At 40.6% G+C, this 24,356-nt stretch overlaps 1 protein-coding gene across 2 annotated transcripts; it reads left to right on the plus strand.

Moving 5' to 3' along the window:
• Positions 1-150: 150 nt before the first annotated feature.
• On the plus strand, positions 151-19,746 carry IL20RA (interleukin 20 receptor subunit alpha). Of its 2 annotated transcripts, none has more exons than XM_015858427.3 (7): positions 151-313; positions 12,432-12,561; positions 14,126-14,304; positions 14,957-15,129; positions 16,184-16,328; positions 16,849-16,988; positions 18,496-19,746. In XM_015858427.3, exons 1-7 carry the CDS (start codon positions 226-228, stop codon positions 19,414-19,416), a joined length of 1,776 nt encoding a protein of 591 aa, XP_015713913.2. In that variant the 5' UTR covers positions 151-225; the 3' UTR covers positions 19,417-19,746. The 2 variants fall into 2 exon arrangements, with proteins under 2 accessions (XP_015713913.2, XP_085399704.1); XM_085543578.1 differs by having other exon boundaries at positions 190-313; positions 14,126-14,378.
• The last annotated feature ends 4,610 nt before the right edge of the window (positions 19,747-24,356 follow it).

Raw genomic sequence — 24,356 nt, forward strand, 5'->3', positions numbered from 1 at the left:
AGCTGGGGCAGGCGGGAAAGGAACAGAACCGCTGGGCGGACAGCAGGTCGCGAAAGGCGCCAGGTAACGAGCTGGAAAGGACTCCGTCGAACCAGACCTCCCGACGAAGCAACAAGGCTCCCTTCAGCCCCGCCCCGGCCCTCGGCGCCCCGCCCGGCTCCTGTGTCGGCTCCTGCGCGGTGCTGGTGCGGGAGCTCCGTGCGCCCTGCCTGGGAGATGTGACCCATGGGCGCCCGCCAGCCGCGGCGGGGGGCGGTTTGGCTGCCGCTGCTGCTGCCGCTGCTCCTGCCGCCGCCCCCCGCAGCGCACACAGGTGAGATGGGCTGAGATCTGATGAGATCCGATGCGATGGGTTCGGCGATTTTTGTTTTGTGGGGATTCTATGTTTGTTTGTTTCTAAACACTTTGAATCGGTTCAGTTTCCATGTTTCTGTCCTCTAATATTTAGCGGGAGAAGAGTGCCGTGTGCTGCTTTAAGGCTGCTTCATCTTCTCTGCTACTGTGCTGGAATTAGGTTTTACCAACTCTGAGTGTCTTCTACATGTTAATTTACTTTCAGCTGTAATTTGACAGCGTGCTCTTGGAGTACTTCTTGATCCATAATTTGCATTAATTCCCTTAATACTTCTAGTATCTTCCTTTGTTCTTGACAGCCACCAGCCCCCAGGCTCCCACCTGAGCAGTGAGGGACAGGTTACAGCACGGGACATGCTGAGTTTTGGCAGAGTTCTGCCCTGCATGCAAGCCCCGGTGTGCCTCCCAGCAGAGCAGTGCAGTGCCCCCATGGCAGCCCGTGGCAGGGCAGCACAGGGAGCAGGAGTAGTGGTGTAAGTAGTCTGGTTAGCAAGGACTTGGGCAGAAGCATAGATGTCACCAGGTGAGAATGAGCTCTTACACCTAAGCTGCTGAATGTGTGCCTGTGGTGGGGCCCTGCTGCTGCCATAAGCATCTCACGGGATTTCTTTGTTATATCCCTCAAGTATATAACAGCAAAAGGCACCGCAGAGATTAGCAGAGCTTCCAAGAAACTCACACTGTCTTTGTGCTCTGGCTGCCTGCTTCCTATGTTACTGCCAAAGCTAAATAGGTGAGGATGCTCTTCTCCCATCTAAACTCACAGCAAAGCCTCCAGATCTGACAAGAGCTGGGCTGTAGTAAGGGCATCTTCACACCAGCTGCTCTGGAGCATTACTGAGAACAGTTTCAGTTAGTTCTGTTATGCATCAGTTCTTTGGCTCTCAGGTAAAAGCACCAGGGTGGGCCAGTTTCCTTCCAAGCATCTGACTGTGCTGTGCTTATTTTGTCGGGGTCTGCTGAACACTGGGGCAAGTGTTTGGAAAGTTTGTATAACTTCCAGAGAAGGTTTAGAAAAATGTCAAGGGGGATGAGTTGGCTTTGAGTAGTAGCTTCACAAGAGAAGAGGGGTATTTCTTGCACACTGTCGAGTTTAAACTAGACCTCTTCTCTTGGTGTGCAAGGCAGTAAAAGTTGTTGTAATTCATCCTGTCAGGATTTTGCAAATAACAGAAAAAAATACATGAGGTGCTGATCCATCGTAGCAGCTCTTGTGCTCTTTCAGCAGAGAGACTATGGATACATTAGTCTCCTTTGGATCTTTTCTAACAGCAGAACAAAGCTGGGTTGCCAGTCACTAGCAGAGGCAATCCTGCAAATACCACAGCTGTCTGAGGGCTGAGTCTGGTGTGGTTCTAGGAGCAGATCACACACGGGCCAGGTGCTGTGGCAAGCAGCCTGACAGCAGCACTTCACAGACTCAGGTTCCTGTGTCTCACAGGGTCTATACTGTGCATGTCCTTTGGGAGTCTGCTATTTTGTTCATCTCCAAGCCGTGTAACAGCAGCTGTTAACTTACTGGACCACTGCAAACAAGCAAAACGTCTTTTATGGTGTGTTATTGGATACAGGCCTACCCTTATTGGTGTATGTTAGCTGTTCTCCAGGTCTCTGAAAGCTGAGGTACTGCTGTCTTGGTCTGTGTGCCTGCCTCACAGGCGGTTCTCCCTTTGCAGTGCAGTACTGCTGCACTTCATTGGGTTTTTATAAATCAGTGCTTCATTCACTGCTAAAAATCTGTGCTGTAGTACTAATGCATAAGCATGGGCAATGCAGAATGGAAAACGAAATTAAAAGCAAATCCTTAGTTTAATTAACAGGATCAGGAAATGTGGCAGTTTCTCTTTACGCAATTTTTTACAAGCAGCTCACAAGGTTAGGGAAGGAACATCGTGATTCTTGAAAGCAATAGAATGGCATTCTAAGAATTTAACAAACTCCAGCTTAAATCCTTCTACACGCTTCTAGTTGAGGTTTCCTTAACCATGCTTTTCTGTAGAGAAACCACTAAATCTGTCTTGTAGGTATATACTTATTATGTACTGTAATAATAGAAATGTTGTGCTGAACTTCAGGCATGTTTGCTATTTTCATTCAGATGAGGCATGTGATTTTGAAGCAGATCTCTCATTCCTTGCACTTGCTCTTGTTGGGAAGCATCCTTGGCACTGGATTTTTCTTGAATGAAGCTGACCTGGAAGGAGAGTTCCATGAATCCATCTAATGCAAGTACAGCTAGTACAGTCTTAGAAGGAAAAAAATAATGGAATAAGTGTAGAAAAGACTCTTTTATTCAATATTGATATTTCTGTCTAAGAAATCTACTTGTACTGTCTTGCTTTATTTACCAATGTAGACGTAGCTGTAGATGCAATTGAGTTGGTAGGTGGCTGTACCAATTACTTTTCTTACAGTAGGATCTTGAAAGCTTCCCCCTTTTAATGTTCTCCAATCATTGCATAAATTACTTGGTCTGCACTGACACATCTAGTTCAATTTACTTCTCTCTTCTTGCATTTTATCATGGCATGTACTTAATTTTACCAATAACTATGTCTGCATTTTGAGAAGTGGTCATCCCTTTAAGCAGATTTGCTTTCTTTTACAGTCACTAGAGTGATGAAACATACAAAACATTTCTATTTAGAGAGGAATTATTTTGGGAAATACAAAATAAAAGGATGGGATCACAGTATGGGTCATGCAGTTGAGCCATGGAGCTTGAGATCGGGGATCTTGTTTCTGTCCAAGCATTGTATTTTATCCTGTGAAAGCATCAAGAAGGTGGGCAGTGTTCCAGCACTAATAATCCACTTCTTTTCCTCCTCACCTACACACAGTAAATCACTGAGAAGGCGTGCACCAAATCTGAATTTTTGAAGGAAAGGCAGAAAGGAAAAGCTGATCACAAAGTTCAGCAGTGCAGAGTTGTTTATGTACTGACACGAGGTGATCTAAGATACATTTTGGATCTGAGAAAAGGCTCATCTGTAATGTAGGCACAGCCAGTAAGTATTAAATAGCAGACTGAAGTGTCAGATATTTCATATTAAAGGCATGCAGCATGCGTGTTATACATAGGCTCGCTGCCCTGTGGTTGTGGTCTGTGATGTCTTTGTGCTGTGAAGCTTCACTACCAATAGTGGAACTATATGGGAAGGCTGAGCTTTGTGTTCTTCAGAAATAATTTTTGTGTTCTTTATTTTTGTGTTATTTCTGGTTCTCTGCAGTATGAAGGAGAGAAGAACAAATCTAACATAGAAATAACAAAAAGGAGATGTTTGCTGAAGGCAGACTACAATATATTAAGGAGTGTCATGATCATACATTCAAAAGACTCACCCTTATTCTCTCACCTGTAACCTACTATCTCTGGTCAGGCTGTTTCAGACAATGCCACCATCTGTGCCCTAAGAGTTGGCTCTATTATAATTTCCACAACTTGTCAAATTCTTCTTGCCTGTTAATTAGGGATGTAAATAGTGAGAATAGGTAATTCGTCCCATAGAGAAATTTGAATGCTGTTGGGAAATTGGGATTAAAGCCTAAAACTTATATATGTTTTGCAGTTCCCAGTGTTACCATTCAGGTTCACCTCACTAGCTTATAATCTTATCCTTCCTTCACAGTTGCTCTCCAGCAGCTTTTGTATTTTTAATTCCAAGACAAGCAAGTGGTTAGTATTACTCCAGTCATTTGTGTATGTGTGGTGTGGTTTATGTTTGTTTTTGTAGTTGTGGCTTGTACAAATTGATTTCTACTGATTGATTTCTTTCCAAGATTTGGTGTTGTCTACAGCTATGAGATTAATAGCTGAGGTCATGCTCTATAACCCAAACAAGAAATTGAGGTTTGTCAATAAAATGACTTTTCATTAGAAAGCTGTGCTTAAACAGCGTATTTGTGCTTTATTCTTTGTGCACCAGTAACCTACAGAGTTTTTAGCTGCTGCTCAGCATATCTTGAAAAGAATACAATTAAATTAGATGTAGCAGAAAGACATGGCAATGGGATGTGGGACTGGAGGTATATGGCAGTTTACATATGAAGAGATTAAATAAGCTTTGCTTCTCTCGTGGAAAATAGATGACTGAAGGGGACTGTATTCATCTGTTTTTCTCCTGGCTGGCTGGCTAGCTAACTTAAGGAGTATTTTAAGGTGAAGGAAGAGAAAGGAAAAATACCATAGTCTTCGCTTTTTCATTCCCAAGCATTTTGAGTTACATCTCAGATGGCAGCTGAGTTGTTATTCAGCCTCCCATTTTTCGCTTCCTTTTCTGTGATGGAAATATGAACATGTCCAAAAAGAGTTACGAAAAGAATGTTGCTTTAGGAGAGGGTAAGAGGTTACCCGGGTTTATGTATTTGAGCTTAATCCCACTCCATGCTCAGAAGCTCTGTGGTGAAATGAGTTACTTTATTTCATAGTAGTCTCATAAAGGCTGGAGAGAGCAGTGAGGCTAATATTTATTATTTCATGTGGTTCAGTTTTTGGCTTTTCCTTGTACTTTCTGGAGGCATATCAATATCCTGCTTTTAGTGTGTACTAAATCAGAATAGTAATGTGCATGATGTGGCTAAGAAACACTAGAACTCTGCCTGGAGAAGGCTGAGACACGTATAATTGCTTTTACACATTGCGAGAAGATAGAAGACAGACAGAAGTACAGCTGTGTGACTCCTCAGGTGTAAATCAACCTGTAGCAGTCAAACATGAGAACTTTTCCATCAGCACAGTCCATGGGCAGGAACAACATATACGTGCTGTTCCACAGAACTTTAGAAATGCAACACTGTCCCTTGGATCCAGCTGTGTTTGTCACCTTGAATATTATTTCTGATGCAGTCTTTCCTAAGTTGTAAAGAAGTAGGTGATTTCACTGAATGACTTCCTCTGTACAGAGAAGTCGCTTTGGACCTGTAGACAGCGTAAATGAAGCAGAAAATCATGTCTGGTGGTTTTAACAAAAAAAAAATACTTGTGAAGTCCAGGAAAGATACTAAAAATAGTACGATACCTATTATTAAGCGACACTGTCTTGTTCACATCTGAACTTACTGTGGGAACACTCTGAACAGTCATACAGTGCCTCGAAACACAGCAGAGCATGCCTCAGAGGAGATTAGCAGAAATGGGCAGATACCCCAGGAAACCTTCTGTTCTTGTGAGTTCTCTACAAGCAGTAGCTTCCTGAAGGCACAAGAGATGAGGTTCTGCCAGCATGCTGGGTGTGTTAGTCCAACCTCTCAGCTCTCTGATGCAGAAGGAAATGTTCAGCTTTTTAGAGCTAGCTTTCTCTCAGTAGTGAGGGTTTTTCTTCCACTGACATCACGCTCAATCTCTTGTCTAAGGGAAAACACAGATTCAGAAGACGACATTTCACTAATTCAGATTTTAAGAAAAAACAAAACTCCTCGTCTGAACAAGCTTGTTAGTAGGTTGGGGAGCAAGAAGCAACAGCCTTTAGGCAATAAATAAAATCTTAGCCGTTCTAAATGAACAGCCACTGTCTCATAGATAGAAGCACTAAGTGGTGGCTCAGTTTATGAAAATATATATATATGAAGGGGTACGTTAGGATTGGTCTGCAACACACTGTGTCAGAATTCAGCTGATGTAGCAGTTCTACAGCATTTTTTTTCAAAAAGAAATTTATGTAACCTTTGCATATTTTGAAAAACATAAGATGTCAGAAGTTTCTGAATTAAGCCCTCATTTTCTTGGCTGCTGGGTTGTAGTTGGTCGAAGAAGCAGTAAATTGATAAAGTTAAATAAGTTCACAGGAGAAAAAATCCTCAAACATCAGACAGTTTGGCTATTTTTAATATTATGTAATCTCAAAACATCTGTTTTGAATAGCAAATATTGCGGCAACAATGAGCTTTTAAAATTAACTTAGTTATTCTTGACAAAAAAGTACTTCTGCATTTCAAACTTCACAAAATATCATTCAGGTATTTTTCATTCTTGTAAAAGGAAGAAAAAAACCCACACACCTCTGATGACTCTCAGAGTCATAACGAGGTTATGAGTAATCTTAGACTTTCTGTCAACTTGTTTCATGCCAATATTGATCACTTAAAATTAATAGAAAACACATCTACTATAACTTCCTCCTGTTTGACTGCATCAGGGGCGTATTTTTGCAGAAAGACATGGTTAGGTAGTATGAGCTCTACCTTTGCACTTGCAAACTTTCAAAGTGGTGTGGGGGAAAGCACTTGGGTCTCTATCTAGGTTGTGGTGTGGAGAAATAAACAGAGGTTTTCACACAGAGGAGGGGAACGTGGCAAGACAGGCCACACCGTGCATTGGCACCCTCTCTTCATCCTACCCTTACTCCTTCCCCAGATGATCTCCTCAGTTTCACCTGATTCCAATGGCAACCTGCCTATTTTCTTCACAAACAAACCCACACACCCGGGTCTTGTTGCTCACATTTTCCTACCTTTTCTGTCATTACTTCTGCTTTTCTGTCTGCGCCACCATCTCATTTTCATTCAGTCCAATGACACTGTTTCTGTCCCTATCTTTCTCTCCCTTTTCCACATACTGCTTATGAAGAGGTTGTGATTGGTGCGCCTGACTCCTCTTCTGGCAGGGCAAGAGTTTGCTCCGTGGTTATCTCTTGAGCACTGTTAGGATTACAACAGGAAATCACCTCCACAATCCTCCCCCAATTCCCACCACTACTGAAGTAAGATGGCTTCACTAGCCCAACTTCACATGCAGAAGTCCCACAGCTCCAGCAGCCCACCAGGAGAAAGGCAGGGATGCTCTAGTGACTCCTGCCTGCTTCCACCTCCTCACTGTCCATTCGGTTGAATTCCAGAAAGCAGCTCATAAGAATCAGTGCAGAGGAAATCTTTCAGGCTGACTTTATTTAAAAAAAAAAAAAAAAAAAAAGTTAACTCATCTATTTTAATTGTTGTAAAGTTGACTAATATCAGGCAATGACATTTGCTAACGTGTATTCCTGGCTCTGTGGGGTTTCCCTTCCTCTCTGTAACTTCTGATCTCCCGTTTTGGCTCAGTTCCCCTGTTTACTATCTCATGCACTCCCTCACATTCCTGCATGGCCAGTGCCAGCTTGCTTCAGATTGTAGATGTGCCAGAAAAGACAGTCACAGCCCTATGCTAACAAATGCTACTGAACATTATGTCAGTGGACGCTTGTTCTTAGTACAGTCATTTTTATAATATACTTAAACGTGACTAAGGCAAGATTTTGCACTGCAAACAATGAATTCATCTAAGCAGATGAGCTGGAGGAAGAAAAAAAGGGCAGTGTCTACTGTGCTGCCCTTAATCTCAGCACCTGGGGCAAAGGAGCCGCTACCATCAGAGGTCCCAAGGGCTGCTTCTGCATAAGAAAATGCAAGAGCAATTGAAGCCAAAGCGTTCTCTGTTATTGTTAAAAGAGAAGTCCTTCATTTATATAGAGGCAATTGATAAGGGAGGAGCACCTGCTTTTTACTGCTATAGGTACTGGAAAAAGCTGTGTTGAAGTAAGACCCTACTTTCTGTTTTAATTCTTTCTGCATCTCTCGCTGTCTTAAATTACATCGAATAGTTGTCTAGAGAAATGCTGTGGCTTTCTATGTCATTTTATTTTGTTGGAAATTTTATTGGGACAGCAATCCCTATAGCCATGATACAGTTAAACACAACAGGTGATCATTTGGATTGAGAGCAGCACAGTCAACACCAATACTGACACAGGACACATTTCTGTGGCAACAGCTCAGTTTTCACTGGGTATTTGTCTTCTCCCCACCGTATAACTTTAGGGGGGAAAAAAATCTATTTTTGTGTATTTGTGTATTTTTGTACTTTTCAGTTGCTAGGTTGTCTAAATCAAGAGACACTCTAACAAATGTGTTCACAGTGAGAGAACTGAGGCAGCTGCAGCTGCGTTTATCCTGCAATGCTGACATTAAGCACAGCCATTTATCATTGAATTAGGCAGCGCTGCCTCCATACAGACAAAAAGCAGACACACTGAGCAGATAATAGTTATAACTGGAAATTAGATGTGCTTATATTTATGTAGGTGTGCCCACATATATTCAGGTGTGTATAGATAGACAGACATGGCTGTACCCAAAACCAAGGTTTGAGCAGTAACAACTTGACCAAGGCACATACAAGGCTGTGAGCTGCATGCACTTAAAACCAACCACATTTTTCAACCCAACAGGCACTTTCACAAAGAGAGGATGAGGCACCTGCTGTGAAGTCTTTTACTCATGTGAATAGTCCCACTGACGTCAGTGGGCTTTTTCGCTCACATGTGAAGGTGTTTTCAGGCTAAGTCACATCTGTTTTGAAGTCTTGAAGTAGAGTAATCTAAGATCAGGACTTGGCTCTTCAGTGTGGTGGTGAAGTTTACAAGCCTATATTACTACATTCTTTCCAGTCCAGGTGTGCAAGGAATTATAAAGAATACCATTGCTCAAGGTTTGATTTATAGCATTTCCAAACACAGCAATAAGAGCTCCATGTTTTGCTTTGTTTTGTTTTTACATGCAAGAAATAAATAAAGGAAATTATTTCATTATACTGGAAAGTGACGACAGCCACTGCAGACTATCTATGAGACAGACTGAACCTAGCAAAGCACATTGCATGACTGATTGGTGCTCTCATATAGGCCAGTGTAAACTGAACATAATTCACGTGACATCCATGCTATTAATCCATTAATGAAGAGAAAATTGGAGTATGGTGAGTTCTGTTCTGTTATAGGTGAGATACTGAAGTAGGCAGCTGATAACTTTGGGAGATGCAAGCTATGTCTACACTCTATTTTTTACACATGCCTCCTGATATTACTGAGCATCATAAAGATGGAAGTTCTTTCTTAGCTCTTCTCATAGAAATAGGGGAGTATGGCAGCTTTATTCCTGTTTTACAGATGCAGAATTGAGGAATAAAAAACACATGGGGTTTCTTCAAAGGGCAAACGTACACCTACCAAAGCGATAAAAAATACATATAGAAAGTAAGTCTCTGCCATAGCAGCTGATGGAAAGTTAACGGTCTCTGTCCCTTTGCCTCCCAGATTACATTGAACTTGGGGCAAATCAGAGAGTGCCTGCAGTGTGATAATGCTTTAGATCTTGTAAAGATACAGCCTGTGGGTTCTGCTGGCTGAGATTGGCTCATCCACTGGAGTCAGCGCTTCTGTTTTGAAACTTCATTTACCACATCAGAAACCACGATAGGCGGAGATAAAATTTAAAAAAAATAAAATTTAGAAAAAAAAAACAAAAAAACAAAAAACACACTTATGTTACTAGTTTAAAAATATTCTAGTTTAACAGATAAGTTCGTGCCTCCTTTTACTTTAAAATGTGCTTATGGAATATAAATGTTTTTATTTAAGGTTGGGGCAAATGTCAAAAAGTGCAGGTACACAAAACCATTCAGAAAACCAGTGGAAGTAATGTGCTTTGTTTGTGATGAGCTGGCTGGTTCCAATCGCTTTTACACATTTTATAAAACTTTAAAAGAAAAAAAAGAAGTGTGAAATGTGAGCCAACAGGGAAGGTTGCAGCTGTCGTCTACTCAACTCAGATAGGACAGTGGCTAATTTTTTATGAGGTTTATCAAAACAGGGCTGGCAGTGACCTTAACATCCCATCTGTCCCATTACCCTTAGGCAGAACCAACTCTGTGCTATGTGGCGGATAGTACCCTGATCTGCCCTTTGAGACATCCAGAGCCCTCCCAGATAGTCCGCCTTGTCTGTCCTCTTCTGCCCATCAGGTACTGCTGCTGGCAACTTCTATCTGAAAGAGAACTTGCTTTATTCTTTTCCTTGATGACACGGAGGATAAACTGTCTCTTCGTGTAGACTTGCAGTGTTGCCCCAGCTCCCAAACAAGGTCTGTCTCTGGAAGGTAGCTGCCAAAGAAGCAGAGGTAGGGGCTGATCAGCCTGGCTGCTGTCGCCAGATCAGGGCGGGAGGGGTATCTGCATTGGTCCATCCTAACCAGAGAGAGGAACCAGTGTGAGGCAGTGCTCACTGGCCCTGTTGCTTGCAATTAATGCAAAGCAGATGCCTCCCTCAGAGAGTCTGAGGTACCAGAGACCTATCTCTTCTTCTGCTGCTGCTAGGTTGGGATTTTTTAATCTTGGCTCTGGGGGTTTTCAGACCCTTCAGTATGTAATTTATTTTATTCTTAATTCTCTCCTTGTTGGCCTTTTAGATTTTTCCTCAGTGTTTTTTAATGAGGAGCTTTTTATGGCTTTGATTCCCCTTAACCTAGGGAAAAAAAAAAAAATCCCTTTTCTATATCCTCCTGTTTGGGAATTGTAACAGAAAGTTCATTTGTGCTTCAGTACTTCCCCTGCTCTCTACATGGATTTCCCAGTTGCCGTCTCCAGGGCCTTAGCAGGGCTGTGTCACTTCTGTTTTTTTTTCCTTCTTATTCCTGGCTACAGGTTGTGCAGTTGATGGCTTCCCTGCAGCCTCATAAATGTTAATGCAGGGATTTGGTGCAAATGATGAAATTTGATGCATGGATGATTTCTTGCAGTTCGTGTAATACTGATTTTGGTTTTTTCTTCTTACTAGCATGCATATTAATTAATTGCTTCTCTGCTAAACAAATGTTGCCAGCTTGAGGATGTCTATTGGGCTGCTTCGTGCTTACATTTGGAATAGTTTCATCTAGAGCAGGGGGGTTGTGGAGGACATTTATTCTGGTGGAAAGTAAAACTTTACTTGCTAGGTTATCCCCCACTCGGAAGAAAATGTTATTGAAGTAGATGACAACGGTTGGACTAGATGATCTTGTAGGTCACTTCCAACCTTATGATTCTATGAGTAAAGCAAATGCAGAAGCCTTCTTGGAGGCCTCTTTCTGCTGCTTTCACATCCTCTGGCATCTCGAACTTTTTGATTTCATTAACTGAGCCTGTCATTTGAGCCCTTGTGAGATTACAGATGTTGGGCATTTCTGTGTCTGAGAGTTCAAGGGAAGGGGACTTCCTACATACCATTGGTAAATAAGTAAGCTTGCCATGAGGACTGTGCTTGGCAACAAGATTCATTCTCCAGGAAATAAAATAAAACAAAATAAGAATTGAAAGTCACTGAATACCAACTAAGTGCAAGGGAATAAAAGAGGGCAACATTAGGAACACTCTCCATAAATATGTTTATGGAAAGCTGAAGATAGAGATGCAGACATATACCAGAGTTTCTTTTGAATGTTAATATACAAACAGAGGTTTGGAAATCCCAGGATTTCTACTATGTCAGTTTAAAGTATTTGGCCTTTACAGAATAGCTTTTTCTGATTGTTTCAAAGACAACTAGAAAGGAGTAAGTCAATTAGGAAAATGATGGTGATTTTTACTTACAGAAGCAGCTATGTGTTACACATGGTATAATATATGCAATTCATACAAGAGAATGAACATTTTAGTAATAGTGAAGTATACCACCGAAAAAATAATAAAGTCCACTTAAGGAGACAACAAAGATCAAGGTCTGTTCATTCAGACATGTTCCCACTGTTCATGTTAATGTGTTGTATTTCCTCCTTTCTTTGTCACTTTTTGTTAGCTTAAGAACTCAAATTGCATCCCTGGAGGAAGAGGGTTCTGAAAAGTCCTGAAAGACCACAGATTCTCTTTTTCTCTTCCCTATTATGCTCTCGTGGCCACTTGCAACAAGAAGCTGCTCCCCAGTAGCTGCAGCTTCAGGTTGGATCTGAGGGCTGCTGGGAATTGCTGGGGTTTGGCTCGCATGAAGCTTGGGGTTCTGCCCCAGCCCTAAAGTCCTCTGCTTTGCAATTAAGTTAGCAATGTGAACATAGGAAGTTGGGCTCCGAAGAGTCCTCAGACTTGCTTGCTTTGCTCATTTATTTCAAAAGATGGTTCATGGGACGGTAATTTAGATAAGTGTCATAGCAGTAAGTGCTTTTTGACTTCATGGAGAATAAAGGCAATATGTAGCAGTTTATGTCTTATTTAAAAGATAAGCTCTTGTTTGGTTAACTTTGAAGCATATGTATTTGCAGATTCTTAGTGTTTGTTGTTCCTTTCTTATTTTCTTTCTCAGGAGAGTTGTATTGTTCTTTGCCCAACCCTAGGAATGTTCATTTTGAATCTAGAAACATGAAGAATGTCCTTCACTGGTTAGCACCGGAAGGTACAGGAGATGGAGTACTCTACAATGTGAAATATTCAATGTAAGTTGGCTTCTTTATTGTATCCTTCACTGCTTTTTTTTAGGGCATTCCACAGAAATGAAGCTAAGGAACAAGAAGAGACAGTGCTGTGAATTGACATCAGAGTCGCCTTCTGTACATATCTGAATGGATCTGAGGATGTAGCATCTAAAGGAATATTGTGAGCAAACACTGTTCCATCAGTGGTTTCTAACAGACTCAACACCCACAGGTTTATTTCAATCCCCAAAGCCTCTCCAGTCTGGGAGTCAATCTAATGAAGTTATGAAGTACTATAGACAACCAAGTAACTGGATCAGAAACAGAGCTTGCCAATTTGTAGGATATCAAGGAATGTGAGTGAAGGCCAGAATCCATTTCCTTCACTGTCACCAAGAGGGCACTAGGTCATCTTAAGAACAGTACTGGAAGTTTAACTTACAAATAGGTGTAGCTTTGTTGTCATGGATGTTATCATGCTCCTAGTATTATCCTGGACACTCTTTCCTCAGTCTAGTAGTTTTTTTGATAACACTAAAACAGATGAACATCTCCAGAAGTTTCCCGCAACTTCTACTGATTACTTAAAAAAAACCCAAAAACACAAGGAGTTGCTTTTGCAGTTAGAGTCTGCAACCTTGTTTTCCAGATCATAGAATCATAGAGCGGTTGGATCTTGCCATTTGTACTAGCAGAGGAATAACATAGTCCACATCCCTAGGAAAGGCAAGATTTCTTGACTATAAAGAAATGAACAATAATCATGTAGCAGGCAAAAAACTCAGAGAGTTAGCTGTGCTTACTGCAGGTCAGCTGTTCCACAGCAGAGTCTGTAGTCATAGTTATGGGCCATCTTTCACATGTAATACAAAAATATTCATCTGTATCTCTAGTTAGCTAGAGAAGCAAGACTTTGAAAACACAGTTGTATAGATGCTGCCACATACCCTTATTAATTAGCAGCTAAATTGAGATTCTTCTTAGTGTAATGTGAATTTGAGGAGTGGGAGCTCCTGAGAAAACCCAGGCAGAAATTTTCTAAGGAAACTTGGATTTCTTCTGCTAGTGCTTAAGATCAGTACTGAAGCATTATTGTGGCATGTTTATGCCTCTGCTTCAACAAGAATGATTTTGAAATGCATCATATTAGAGATGGAGTCTTTATTTTAAACAGCTTAGCACATATTTTTAAATAGCAGGAAGAGCCACCGGCCATCCTACAGAACATTTTGTCATTACATAAATAGTTACCCTGACTCAGTTCTCACGTGTTTAGAGTTTAAACCAAATCTGTGGAGACTTAAGTTGAGAGATCCATGTAAGCAAAAATGGATTTGAGTCAGTATTGCTAACATTCCAGTTACCTATTGCCATTTTTGAATAGGACCTAAACTGGTTTATTTTTCATTAAAAACTCATGTTTTTATCTCAGCTGAAGTTGTGAATTCCCTGAAATAGCACATTTCTGCAAAAACAAGCAAACTATCCTATCTGTTTGATTATCATTTCTTTGTATATAATCGGGTGAATGATGACAATGAGAAGAACATTTGTACAGCTCCCTTCTCTTTCTCTTTCAACATAGATACGGTGATGGCAAATGGATTAGGAAGCCAGAATGCAGGAATATCAATAGAACATGGTGTGACCTCTCCAGTGAGACTGCTGACCATGAAGAGCAATACTACGCAAGTGTTAAAGCATTCCTAAATGGGAGGTGCTCTAACTGGATAGAGACGGAACGATTTAACCCTCTTACAGAGAGTAAGGAAAGCTAATCACAAAGCCAGGTGTTCATGGCCTTGGTTAATACTCTGTGCTCGGAGTGCATCTCCATAGTACGTGATATTTTAATTTTAATGTAAACTTAGATTTTTTTGCTGCTGTTTGAGATTTATGCTGCTGGCAGCAGTAATTGAAATCATTGTAATTTGGATATGTGTATGGTAAACTTATGAATTAGAAACTGTTATACTGAACACTGTTCTATGTAGTCATAAGTCTTTACTCAAAGGAAAAAAAGGGCATGGCACATCTATTTTATAAAGAATTCTGATTTTGAAGAGGTCCTATTAAACCGAACGGTAATCATACTCTAAAGCACCATGTCTGTACCAGGTAATCTGACGATATACTGGTAATTTAGCTTGTTTTAGCAAATTGGGTTTTGATGTTGTACATTCTGCAAAGTCACAGGACTTCCTAGGCAAAATTCCACGTTTGTGTTCAGCTTCTTACTGTGAAGTTTCTGTTACTTATGTGGAAAATAATTTTATATCAGTATAAATAAATTGTTCAAAGTTCTATTTAGACTACCCAAAATATTACAAAAATTTAATATCATTCCCTTCAAGAAGTTGTATAGTCAGATCTTCCAATTTCTGTAACTATTTCTTATGAGTTTTTATTCTTCTAGCTAAAATTGGCCCACCCATGGTAAATGTGTCTTCTACTGAGAAATCTATTTCAATCACACTGACTGTTCCTGAGAAATGGAGAAGTCCTGGTGAAAAATCTATATCGCTGCTTCAAGTATATCCTGGCCTGCAATACAACGTGTCTGTCCTCAAGAAAAAGACAAAGAAACGAGTAAGTTCTGAGAATGCTATAGAATTTTACCTATTAAGTCTGTGCACTGTGCTTTGTAGCAGCAAGAACTGAAATAGGGCTCATAACATGACAGGAACTGTAGGATCGCCATCCATCTTTCAGTGTCAGGTGGACCAAAACTGGACGCACTAATCTAGATGTGGTCTGATGACCACTGAATGGACAGGCATAATCCCTTCCTGACACCTACTGGATCCTTTCCTTTTGACATTGCCCAGGATGCTGTTGACCTTCTTTGCTGCAAGGGCATGTTGCTGGCTCATGTTAAGCTTGCTGCGTATTCCAGTCCTCTCCAGCAGTTGCTCCCCAACCAGTCAGGCTCATCCCACATCACAGCAAAGTGCATCCTTTGCCACCACACCTCAAAGTCTTCGTTCATCTGTCTCTCCAGATTTAAATTCCATAAAGGAGCAATTTCCACCATAAATACAGTAGATAAGGAGGCATTTAGTGATTATTCACAAAAATATCCATTCTTCTGCTCCTGTCCTCCAGACACAACACCTGTCTAGCAGATGTCTGAATAGTCCCCTTCTGTCAAAGGCTGTATTAAAATGCTAAGATTAGCATTAGCTTGACAAAGAAAGAGCAGTTACTTTACTTTGGACTCCTAGACCTACATAAAATCTATTATTTTAAGACCTTTACCAGAACATTGAAAGATTTAAGAACCTGTATCATGGGCCTTTTCATTTGCCTACATGTCAGGAAGGGGCTAGTGTGGTATTTTTCTCTACTGAAACATCAGCATGAGAACATGGGCTGGTCTTGATACGTGATCTTACTTCATATAAACCATTGCGTTGTTCAGTAGTAGTAGAAGGATGACTGAATGGGAGATAAAATATTCAGAGATTATGTGACATGATAAAGAACTTGAGTTTTAACTGCATTAGGAAAAAAAAGGATACAGCTGGCAATTATTGAAGTATTATTATTTGTTTCAGAAAATGTGTTCTTATCTATAAAATTTTTACCTTCCTGGAAGTGAGGAGATAAACAAAGAAACTTTTTTTTTATGTGTATCTTCTAGTGGTTCTTCTCCATCAGCAACAGCACCTTGGTTGTGCCCTGGCTGGAACCTGGAACAGCTTACTGTGTCAGTGCGCAGATCCATGTCACTACACCACTTCTACACAGTGGGTTTTCTAAAGAACACTGCATTTCTACTTTGAAAGGTAGGTGTAAGCTGGCAAATTACCAAGTTAGAAAAAATGGTGAACGAGTTTGTAATTTTTTATGTCTATTCCCTCTCTGTACATTCATAGTATTGAAATTATCTTTGACTTTAAAGCATAGTTGGAACATACTGCCTGATAAGACAGTACCTCTGAAGAAAAGGCTCTGCAGTCCTTGAGTCTCAATGAATGAGATCTTACTTCTTCTCCTTAAATGATGCTTGGGAGTGACAGAGCTAATAATCTGAGGGGTTAGAAACTAGCAACAGGAGACAAGAGGGATTGTTGCTTCTTTTTAGTGTTTTATTTATAATTCTGACTAAAATAATGAAAGATTGTTCTGTAGCTCTTCCTCCTCCCTCCCGCTCCCCCCGCCCCCCCCCCCAATTTCCTGTAAATTCATATTTTATTTAAAATATTTGCATCCCGTGCCCAAGAAGCAATATGGTAAATATGCATATTACTGCCTGAATACATTATAAAGTTACTCAGTGCCACAAAACTTTTTCTTTATTAACAGACAAAACAACAGATGAGACTATAACAGTTGTATTTGGATACATTCTGCCTATCATGCTGGCTGTCCTTTTTACTTCGGTGGCATGCTGCTGTGTACACAGGTACATTCATGTCAGCAAGCAGAAGCATCCAACAAGCCTGGTATGTATTCTTTGTTGTGGGTTGCTGCTGCCAGCTTTGGATCTCACAGCAGTGTTGTGTGTTTTCCAGGAGGAAACCAAAGCTTAACTGCAAATGAAATCTCTGGTTGCCGCCCTGGTCAATTAAAACATAGGAATAACTCCAATTAGCAACTGTGACTAGATATGAAAAGATGACTAAGGGTAACGAAGATCTGTTTGCTTGGGAAGAGTCAGTGCCGCAAACAAGGTCTGAGATGCAATGAGGCAGGTTCTGTAGGAAGTCAGCACTCCTCCTATGCATCCAGAAAGAAGCACAGAAGAGATTTACTGAACAAAAAGTTGTTAATTGGCTGAAATCAGAAACTAGAAGGTAATATAATTCAGCAGTGCAGAATTCCCTTGATACTGTTTTGGATTCTTAATAGGTGTTGCCAAACTTTCCCATGTCTCTGGGAGGGTTTTGGCACAGAGAGGTCATTTAATCTGAATTTCAAGAGTTCTTTCATAATACTGCACTCTATTTCTTTGCATCCAAAAAATATACCAATAAGTGAATTCTGTTATTTGTACTTTCCAAAGACACTTTCTATGTAAAAGCGCTTGCAAATTCCTTAGAACCATATTGTGAAGTTGGTTAAATTTTGGAAGGAACACATGAGGTCTAAGAAATGTTATCTGTTTCCATTGCATGAGCCCAGTGAAATTTTCTTACAGCTATCTAACTGTAAACAAGTTGCTCAATCACAAGCGTGCAATTGATGAGCTCTGATGTTAATCCAGTCTGCATGACACAGTGTGGTGGGAGGTATAAGGGAGGTGGTTTCAACACTTTGGTCTTTCTAAAGAAATCCAGAGCAGCAGAAGTGATAGAAGTGTTCTCAGAGTAACTGGGTGCTTCATGAAAGGGTCAGAATCACAGAATCACAGAATTGTAGGGGTTGGAAGGGACCTCTAGAGATCATTGAGTCCAACCCCCCTGCCAAAGCAGGCTCCCTACACCATGTCACACAGGTAGGCGTCCAGGCGGGTCTTGAATATCTCCAGAGGAGACTTGGTATTATTTAATCCTCTGTAAATCGCACCTTAGCATGGTAACCAACTGTGCTTGTGGGATGTGGTTTTGACTGCACTTCCTCTTTGCTGGTTAAAGAGAGTGGAATAGTTTTCTGTAGTCTGTGACCCACGTGCAGTTCTGATGTTTTCTCAGAGTCACTTGATTTTGTGCTGGTGGAAACAAGACCAGAGTTTTGACAGAATTATTCTCACCATTATTTAGGCACAGAGAAGATGTGAAAAAGGAAATTAGAGCTGATCATAATATGCTTTTACTTCTGATAGAACAATAAAAGTGAAGCATTTTAACAGTCTTAGAAGTATACATGATGAACTTCCTTTTTCCCTAAATTGAATTATTCACTCCTAATATGGTCTAAGATAGCTTTATCTTTTAAAAACAGACAATAGCATAAGAGGAAGCAATACGATATTTTTATTGTACTTAAATCAAAATACATTTTGCTTTCCAGGTATGGCACTATACTGATAAATGCAAGGAAAAGGTTTTTATACCTTGTGAAAAAATAGTGGTCAACCTTATCACAGTTAACGTGGATGATTACAAACCATCTCAGGAATCCATTCCTCCATCAGAAATGAAAAGCCCCCGTTATTATACTGTTTACAGTGGCACTGAAGGGAGAGATTTGACTCCAAAAGAAGTGCCAGAAACAAAACACTTGCTGGATATTTCTCATGATGATATTTCACACATTTTAGCTCAGGGGGATAAAACTGGAACAAAGAATGACCAGCCTGGAACAAAGAATACTTTGAGACAGAAAAATGGAGGGAGTGTAGAGTATGAACTTGGTGTACAGGCTGATGACTTCAGTCCTGGCCAAAACCTAGAAGAACTCAGTCTGAAAGAGAAGACTTCTGCGCCTGGGGGACTAGGTGAGCCACAGACTGCTTTGGGAAACTTAGTTAACATTAAAACAGGAAAGGCATATTGCCCCCAGCTGGAGGTGAGGACAACAGACCCTTCTTTGGGACAGGAATTAGAGGAACTTAAACTGAAGATGGCTGATGTAGTGGATGAATTGCTGGATAAGACCCGTGTCAACTTGATGGACTCAGATGATGAAAAATCTGGGCAGACGTCTTATCGTCAGCTGGGAAAAATAGCACATGGCATCACAGAGAATGAGAGTGAACAGACCATACTGGTAGACTGGGATCCACACACTGGCAGACTGTATATTCCTACTTTGTTCGGTGTTGAAAATGAAGTGTGTAAAGGAGTATTTAAGTGTGATGGTCCTAACAAAGAGGGAATTTTGTCCAGACTGTATGGGAAACAGGTATCTGAAGAATCATCTGAGGACCAAGAAATGTATCTGCTGCAATTCCAGGAACAATGGGGACTGCATGTGGAAATGGAAGACTGAACAGTCATTTTCTAGAATACTGTAAACGTAAACCACAAAAAGATAATTAAGGACTCAGCGGAGCAAATATATCTTAACGTATTGGAAGTTTTTAGAACCGTCAGAGTCGAGCAACTTATTCATGATATTTATAACAACGACATTGGTAATTTCAACTCCCCTTATAGACCTCCCACGTAAAATATAATGGTTGTAAGATTGCCTCCTTTTTAAAAAATAAAAATCTCTGTAAAGAGGGTGCTGGTAGGATTTTTGTGTTGTGATTGCTACTAAGGCAAATTATTTTGGTTTGAAAGCTGTTATTTTAAGCAATAAAAAGCAACAATATGATATTTTGCTGGGATGTTTCATGTACATTGACACAACATAGCCTTTTTTATGTCTTATTCCTGCTGAGAGTAATGGCTGCAGTTGATTTTTTGTGGAAGTAAAGGGCACCTCCAGTATATGGTTTTTTTGTTCTATCAACATTCTATTTAATGAAGACATTCTAATCTATCTTCCATGAAAGACTCAACTGGAACACATGGTCACTTCCCTACTGCTACACAGATACACATCCAACAACATTTCTTCTAACAGGTACTGTGTTAAGAAAACGCAGGGGAGAAAGTGGCCAGCACTAGTCATATTTTACTCTGAGGGAAAATGTGGTGTGGGGGAATTTAGTAATACACCTGAAGTCTGACTGGGTGGACTGTGCCTCACCCAGCCTTAGCCACTAGCAGTATAGAAGCCTTTTCACAGTGAAATGACTCACGTCCTGCAAGTGACTGTTCCTCTCTAATGACTTTAATGGCAGGCTAGCGTGACTAGCTCAGATGGAGAAGTCTGTTCTAGGCTCACCACTGCTTTTCCAGGCACATCCCACTTACCACGGCAGACCAAGTAAGTGTCCTGGTGAGCTTTCTTTTTGTACCTGATGTCCAAACCAGGACTTTCAGTACAAGTTCATTTCTCCACATTCTGTAATATTTCCTTAGGTTAGTGAAGTTACCAGATATTCTAGAAATAACCTACTGAGGCAGGTGACAATTCCTTTCAAAGTGTGTTGGACCCTCTTCTCCTTAACAGAATTTTTTTGCCTTTAGAACACTGGAATAAATCACAATAATGATATGTTTGGCTTTCAAGACAAAACAACAAAAGAGAAAACTTTTATATCGTGTTTAATACTCATAGCCCCCAGTACATGTTTCAAAATAGTAGCTCATTTCTGGGCAAATATATTTGCAATGTATTTCTTGCTTCAGTTTAATTTGAATTTGTATTTAATTCAGAACTGGTATGCTATGCAAACAGTCCTTGTTGGTATTTATAGGATATACTTTCAAAGTTTTCTCGGGATAATCACAACTGGAAAAAAAAAGTAAGGGAAAAAAAAGCTAATAACTTTCTTTTATATGCAAATAATTTATCAGGTTACTTAGCCAAGTTCTGGAATTAATTAGAAAGGAAAACATGCATTAATTTCCAGCAATATTATTGCAGTAGACTGTTGAGAGCATTTTACTATCCTCAAGGATGCTCATTTTTTGCCTTAAAACTTTCCAATTATATGCAGCTGATCAGGTGTGGCAGCTTCAGCAAGGAACAAAATACTTTCACATAGAACTGTTATTCTACCTACAAGATTTCAGATATGTTCCAAGCAGCAAGAGAACTGACACTTTCTCAGTCTTTAGTACTTCATTAAACTTTGGTTAGCCACATTTAATGGACTCAATGCAAACAAAAGCAAGGTTGTAAATATATAGATTGTATTAAAACACAAGCCTACCTATAGCCTTGAAATCTATGGTCTTGAAAATGATGTGGGTGGTTATTAGAACTAAGTAACAGTGCACTGAGCGCAAAAGAACATACACTTCTTAACCACAACAGCAACAAAAACATCACTTTACCTCTGTTTGTACAGTTGATGCGACCACCAATAGAAAAATAGCATCCAGTTTACAAACTAAGCAAAGTCATGAAGACAGAAGGTAATTGCTGTGATGGAAGTCTAGAAGTGCTCTTTTGAGCTTGAAAAACAGGAAGTCATATCAAAAATGAGCTCTAATGGTGATGAAACTGATAGCTAGGTGTAGGCACACACCGTTTTGGAAAAGGAACTGTGATTGTAAATGTGGCTTGCTGCCTACAGTTTCGAGGGAGTCATGGGGTTATTACAGGAGTGGCTGAAACAGTCATCTGAGCACAGGATATACCTGTGGTCTGACTTACAGCAGCTCCGGAAAAGTTACTGCATGAAGAGAACGTGCTGATGGAAAAATACAAATATGGCTTGCCAAAATACAGCTTGAGCTGCGCACATAGAACAATACGGACTGCAGACTGAGAACCTGTGCAGTGTGGGAAGTTAGCCAGATGAGGAAAACATGGTAACTGCCTAATACAAAATGTAGGATAACATGGAGAGAAGTGATCTAATTCTTACAAGGAAAACCAGATTGCACATCCGCTGAATACAAGCAATCTAAACTTCAAAGAGCACTCTAATCAACAGAGAACTGCTGCTTTCTTGCTCTGCTGGACTGATAAAGGAGTATGTGTGGCTGGACGAGGCTGAGGTAAGCACGTTCTCTGCAAAAGTGAGATCAGAAAGAGTTCTGATAGGGGCAGTGGACAAGAAGGTGCACTTTGGAGAAGCCTGCAGTGCATTAGCATCAGTGAATGTCCAGTTATTTGCAACACACAAAGGTATTGATTAGGAAAGATTAGGTTCTGGAATGAGCTGCTTACACTGCTTATCAGATAGCACAGATCTTCCTAAGGAGACAAGCAAGGGCTGCGAAAAACAGTCTCAGGGACTAGGAAATTCACAGTATGAAAACATATAAGTCATAGAATCATAGAATGGCCTGAGTTGAAAAGGACCACAATGATCATCTGGTTTCAACCTCCCTGCTGTCTGCAGGGTCACCAGCCACCAGACCAGGCTGCCCAGAGCCACATCCAGCCTTGCCTTGAATGCCTCCAGGAATGGGGCATCCACAACCTCCTTGGGAAAACCTTTCCAGTGCATCACCACCCTCTGTGTGAAAAACTTCCTCCTAATATCTAACCTAAACCTCCCCTGTCTCAGTTTAAAATCATTCTCCTTTGTCCTATCACTATCTACCCTCATAAACAGCCATTCCCCTTCCTGTTTACATGCTCCCTTCAAGTACTGGAAGGCCACAATGAGATATCCCCGGAGACTTCTCTAAGCTAAACAAGCCCAGTTCCCTCAACCTTTCTTCACAGGAGAAGTGCTCCAGCTCTCTGATCTTAGTGGCTCTCCTCTGAACCCATTCCATGAGCTCCACATCTTTCCTTTGCTCCCAAGCAAGGAAATCCTTCAAGTTACATTTTTAAGCACTTCACTGAAGAGAGATGAATTCCTGAATTTGATACAGATAAATTAAATTCTATCAATTTTTATCAAAAGAGAATTAACTCAGACTTCTCCACTGCTTCTCTATGGCCTGACCTGCAGCAATAGGCTTAAGCAGACCAAGTGATAGAAAAGTGAAGCAAGAGAAATTTAAGATAGAACTGTGCCACAGCTTGAATACAAATCACGTACAAGAACAACTGATGGTTTACTAAGTGCTGGGGAAACTCTTGAGTGATTGTAGGTCTTTCAAACAAGCCTATCTTTCTTCAACAATAATGCTAGAAGTTAGACGATACTTCTTGACCTAAAATATGCCAGATGGTAGAACAATGCTCATGTTCTATGAAGTTTGAAAACAAATCCTTTTTACCTTTCAAATATAAAATGTGGTTCATCCATACGGTGGAATTTTAACAGTATTTACAAGCATCATATTTTTTTAATTAACTGCAGGTTTTTGTTTGATGTGATTCATTTTTGCAAAGTCAAAGATTTAAAACCATTCTGCTATCTCCCACTGTCCATGCAAAATACCAATGGTCTCCTTAAGAGAAAGACAAGGCAATATGCTAAGATTTTGCTGTTTTGGTTTTGCATATAGGTTTCAAGCTTCATCAGCCCAGGATCAAGTAGCAGTAAGCGTAGGAAGTCATTTTCATGTTTAGTGTTATCTACAAACCATAAATAATGTTGGTAATTTGTATATGTAATATAAAATGATAATACTGAACTGCTCTTAATTTCTCACCATCTTTCCCCTTTTTTGGTTCAAAGAAAAGAGAAGTACAGACTTCTGTTTTTGAAAACCTCTAGAATCAGTTTAGCTGATACAGATTTTCCAGATCTACGCTCAGTTTTAAGAAAAGGACCTGCTCCTTAGCACCATATAGCTGTGAAAACCTCAGGTAGGGAATAGGGATCAAAAGCTTCCCAAGATTCCTTCAGCTCTTCCTCACATTTCATATCCATTCTGCTGGAGGAGCAATATCCTACATAAAAGTAATGTTTTTCCATCACACTGTTCTTGCTCTGAATGCTGGGTGCTTGCCACTGCTTGTGACATTATTCTAAGCTCTGTGCAGGCTGAGAAGCCAGCAGAAAGTGAACAGTTGTAATTCCACAGCACATACCAGATTGCCTTCTAGGTCTCACTCGTTGCCTTGTCAAAGTTACAGTTATTTATCCAAGCAGAGATCTAGCTCTGCTTCTAACAGCAGCTCTCTGCTAGCATCTGAAATTGCCACAGCAATGCCCATCGTGCCAGGAACTGTCTTTATTTCACAGCAGCTCCCACGGGCACTGGAAAGCACAGCCTGTGCCATAAACATGCATCATCAGCTCTGCCTCCCAATAGTTGGCTTCCAGAAATATCTTCCAGATGTCCAAAGTCAGCCAGCATGCTGACATAGCATGCCCTGTGCTGATAGCCTGCAATGCTGCTCTCTTCCAAGGAGTAGAACAGTGCAGTAGGGAGGCTGAGAAGAGTAGACACTCAACATGCTAGCAAGCAGGGTCCTGTTTTAAGTCTGTGACTGTTTCCAGACAGTGCTATGCTATA

Source organism: Coturnix japonica, chromosome 3 (genome assembly GCF_054131305.1).
Source record: "Coturnix japonica strain WE chromosome 3, WE-NBRP24, whole genome shotgun sequence".
Classification (NCBI taxonomy): domain Eukaryota; kingdom Metazoa; phylum Chordata; class Aves; order Galliformes; family Phasianidae; genus Coturnix; species Coturnix japonica.

Coding starts and splice junctions, on each gene's coding strand:
- IL20RA (XM_015858427.3), top strand. CDS start 226: ATGGGCGCCCGCCAGCCGCGGCGGGGGGCGGTTTGGCTGCCGCTGCTG. Junction 15,130..16,183: donor AGAAAAAGACAAAGAAACGA/GTAAGTTCTGAG, acceptor TGTATCTTCTAG/TGGTTCTTCTCCATCAGCAA. Junction 16,329..16,848: donor CTGCATTTCTACTTTGAAAG/GTAGGTGTAAGC, acceptor CTTTATTAACAG/ACAAAACAACAGATGAGACT.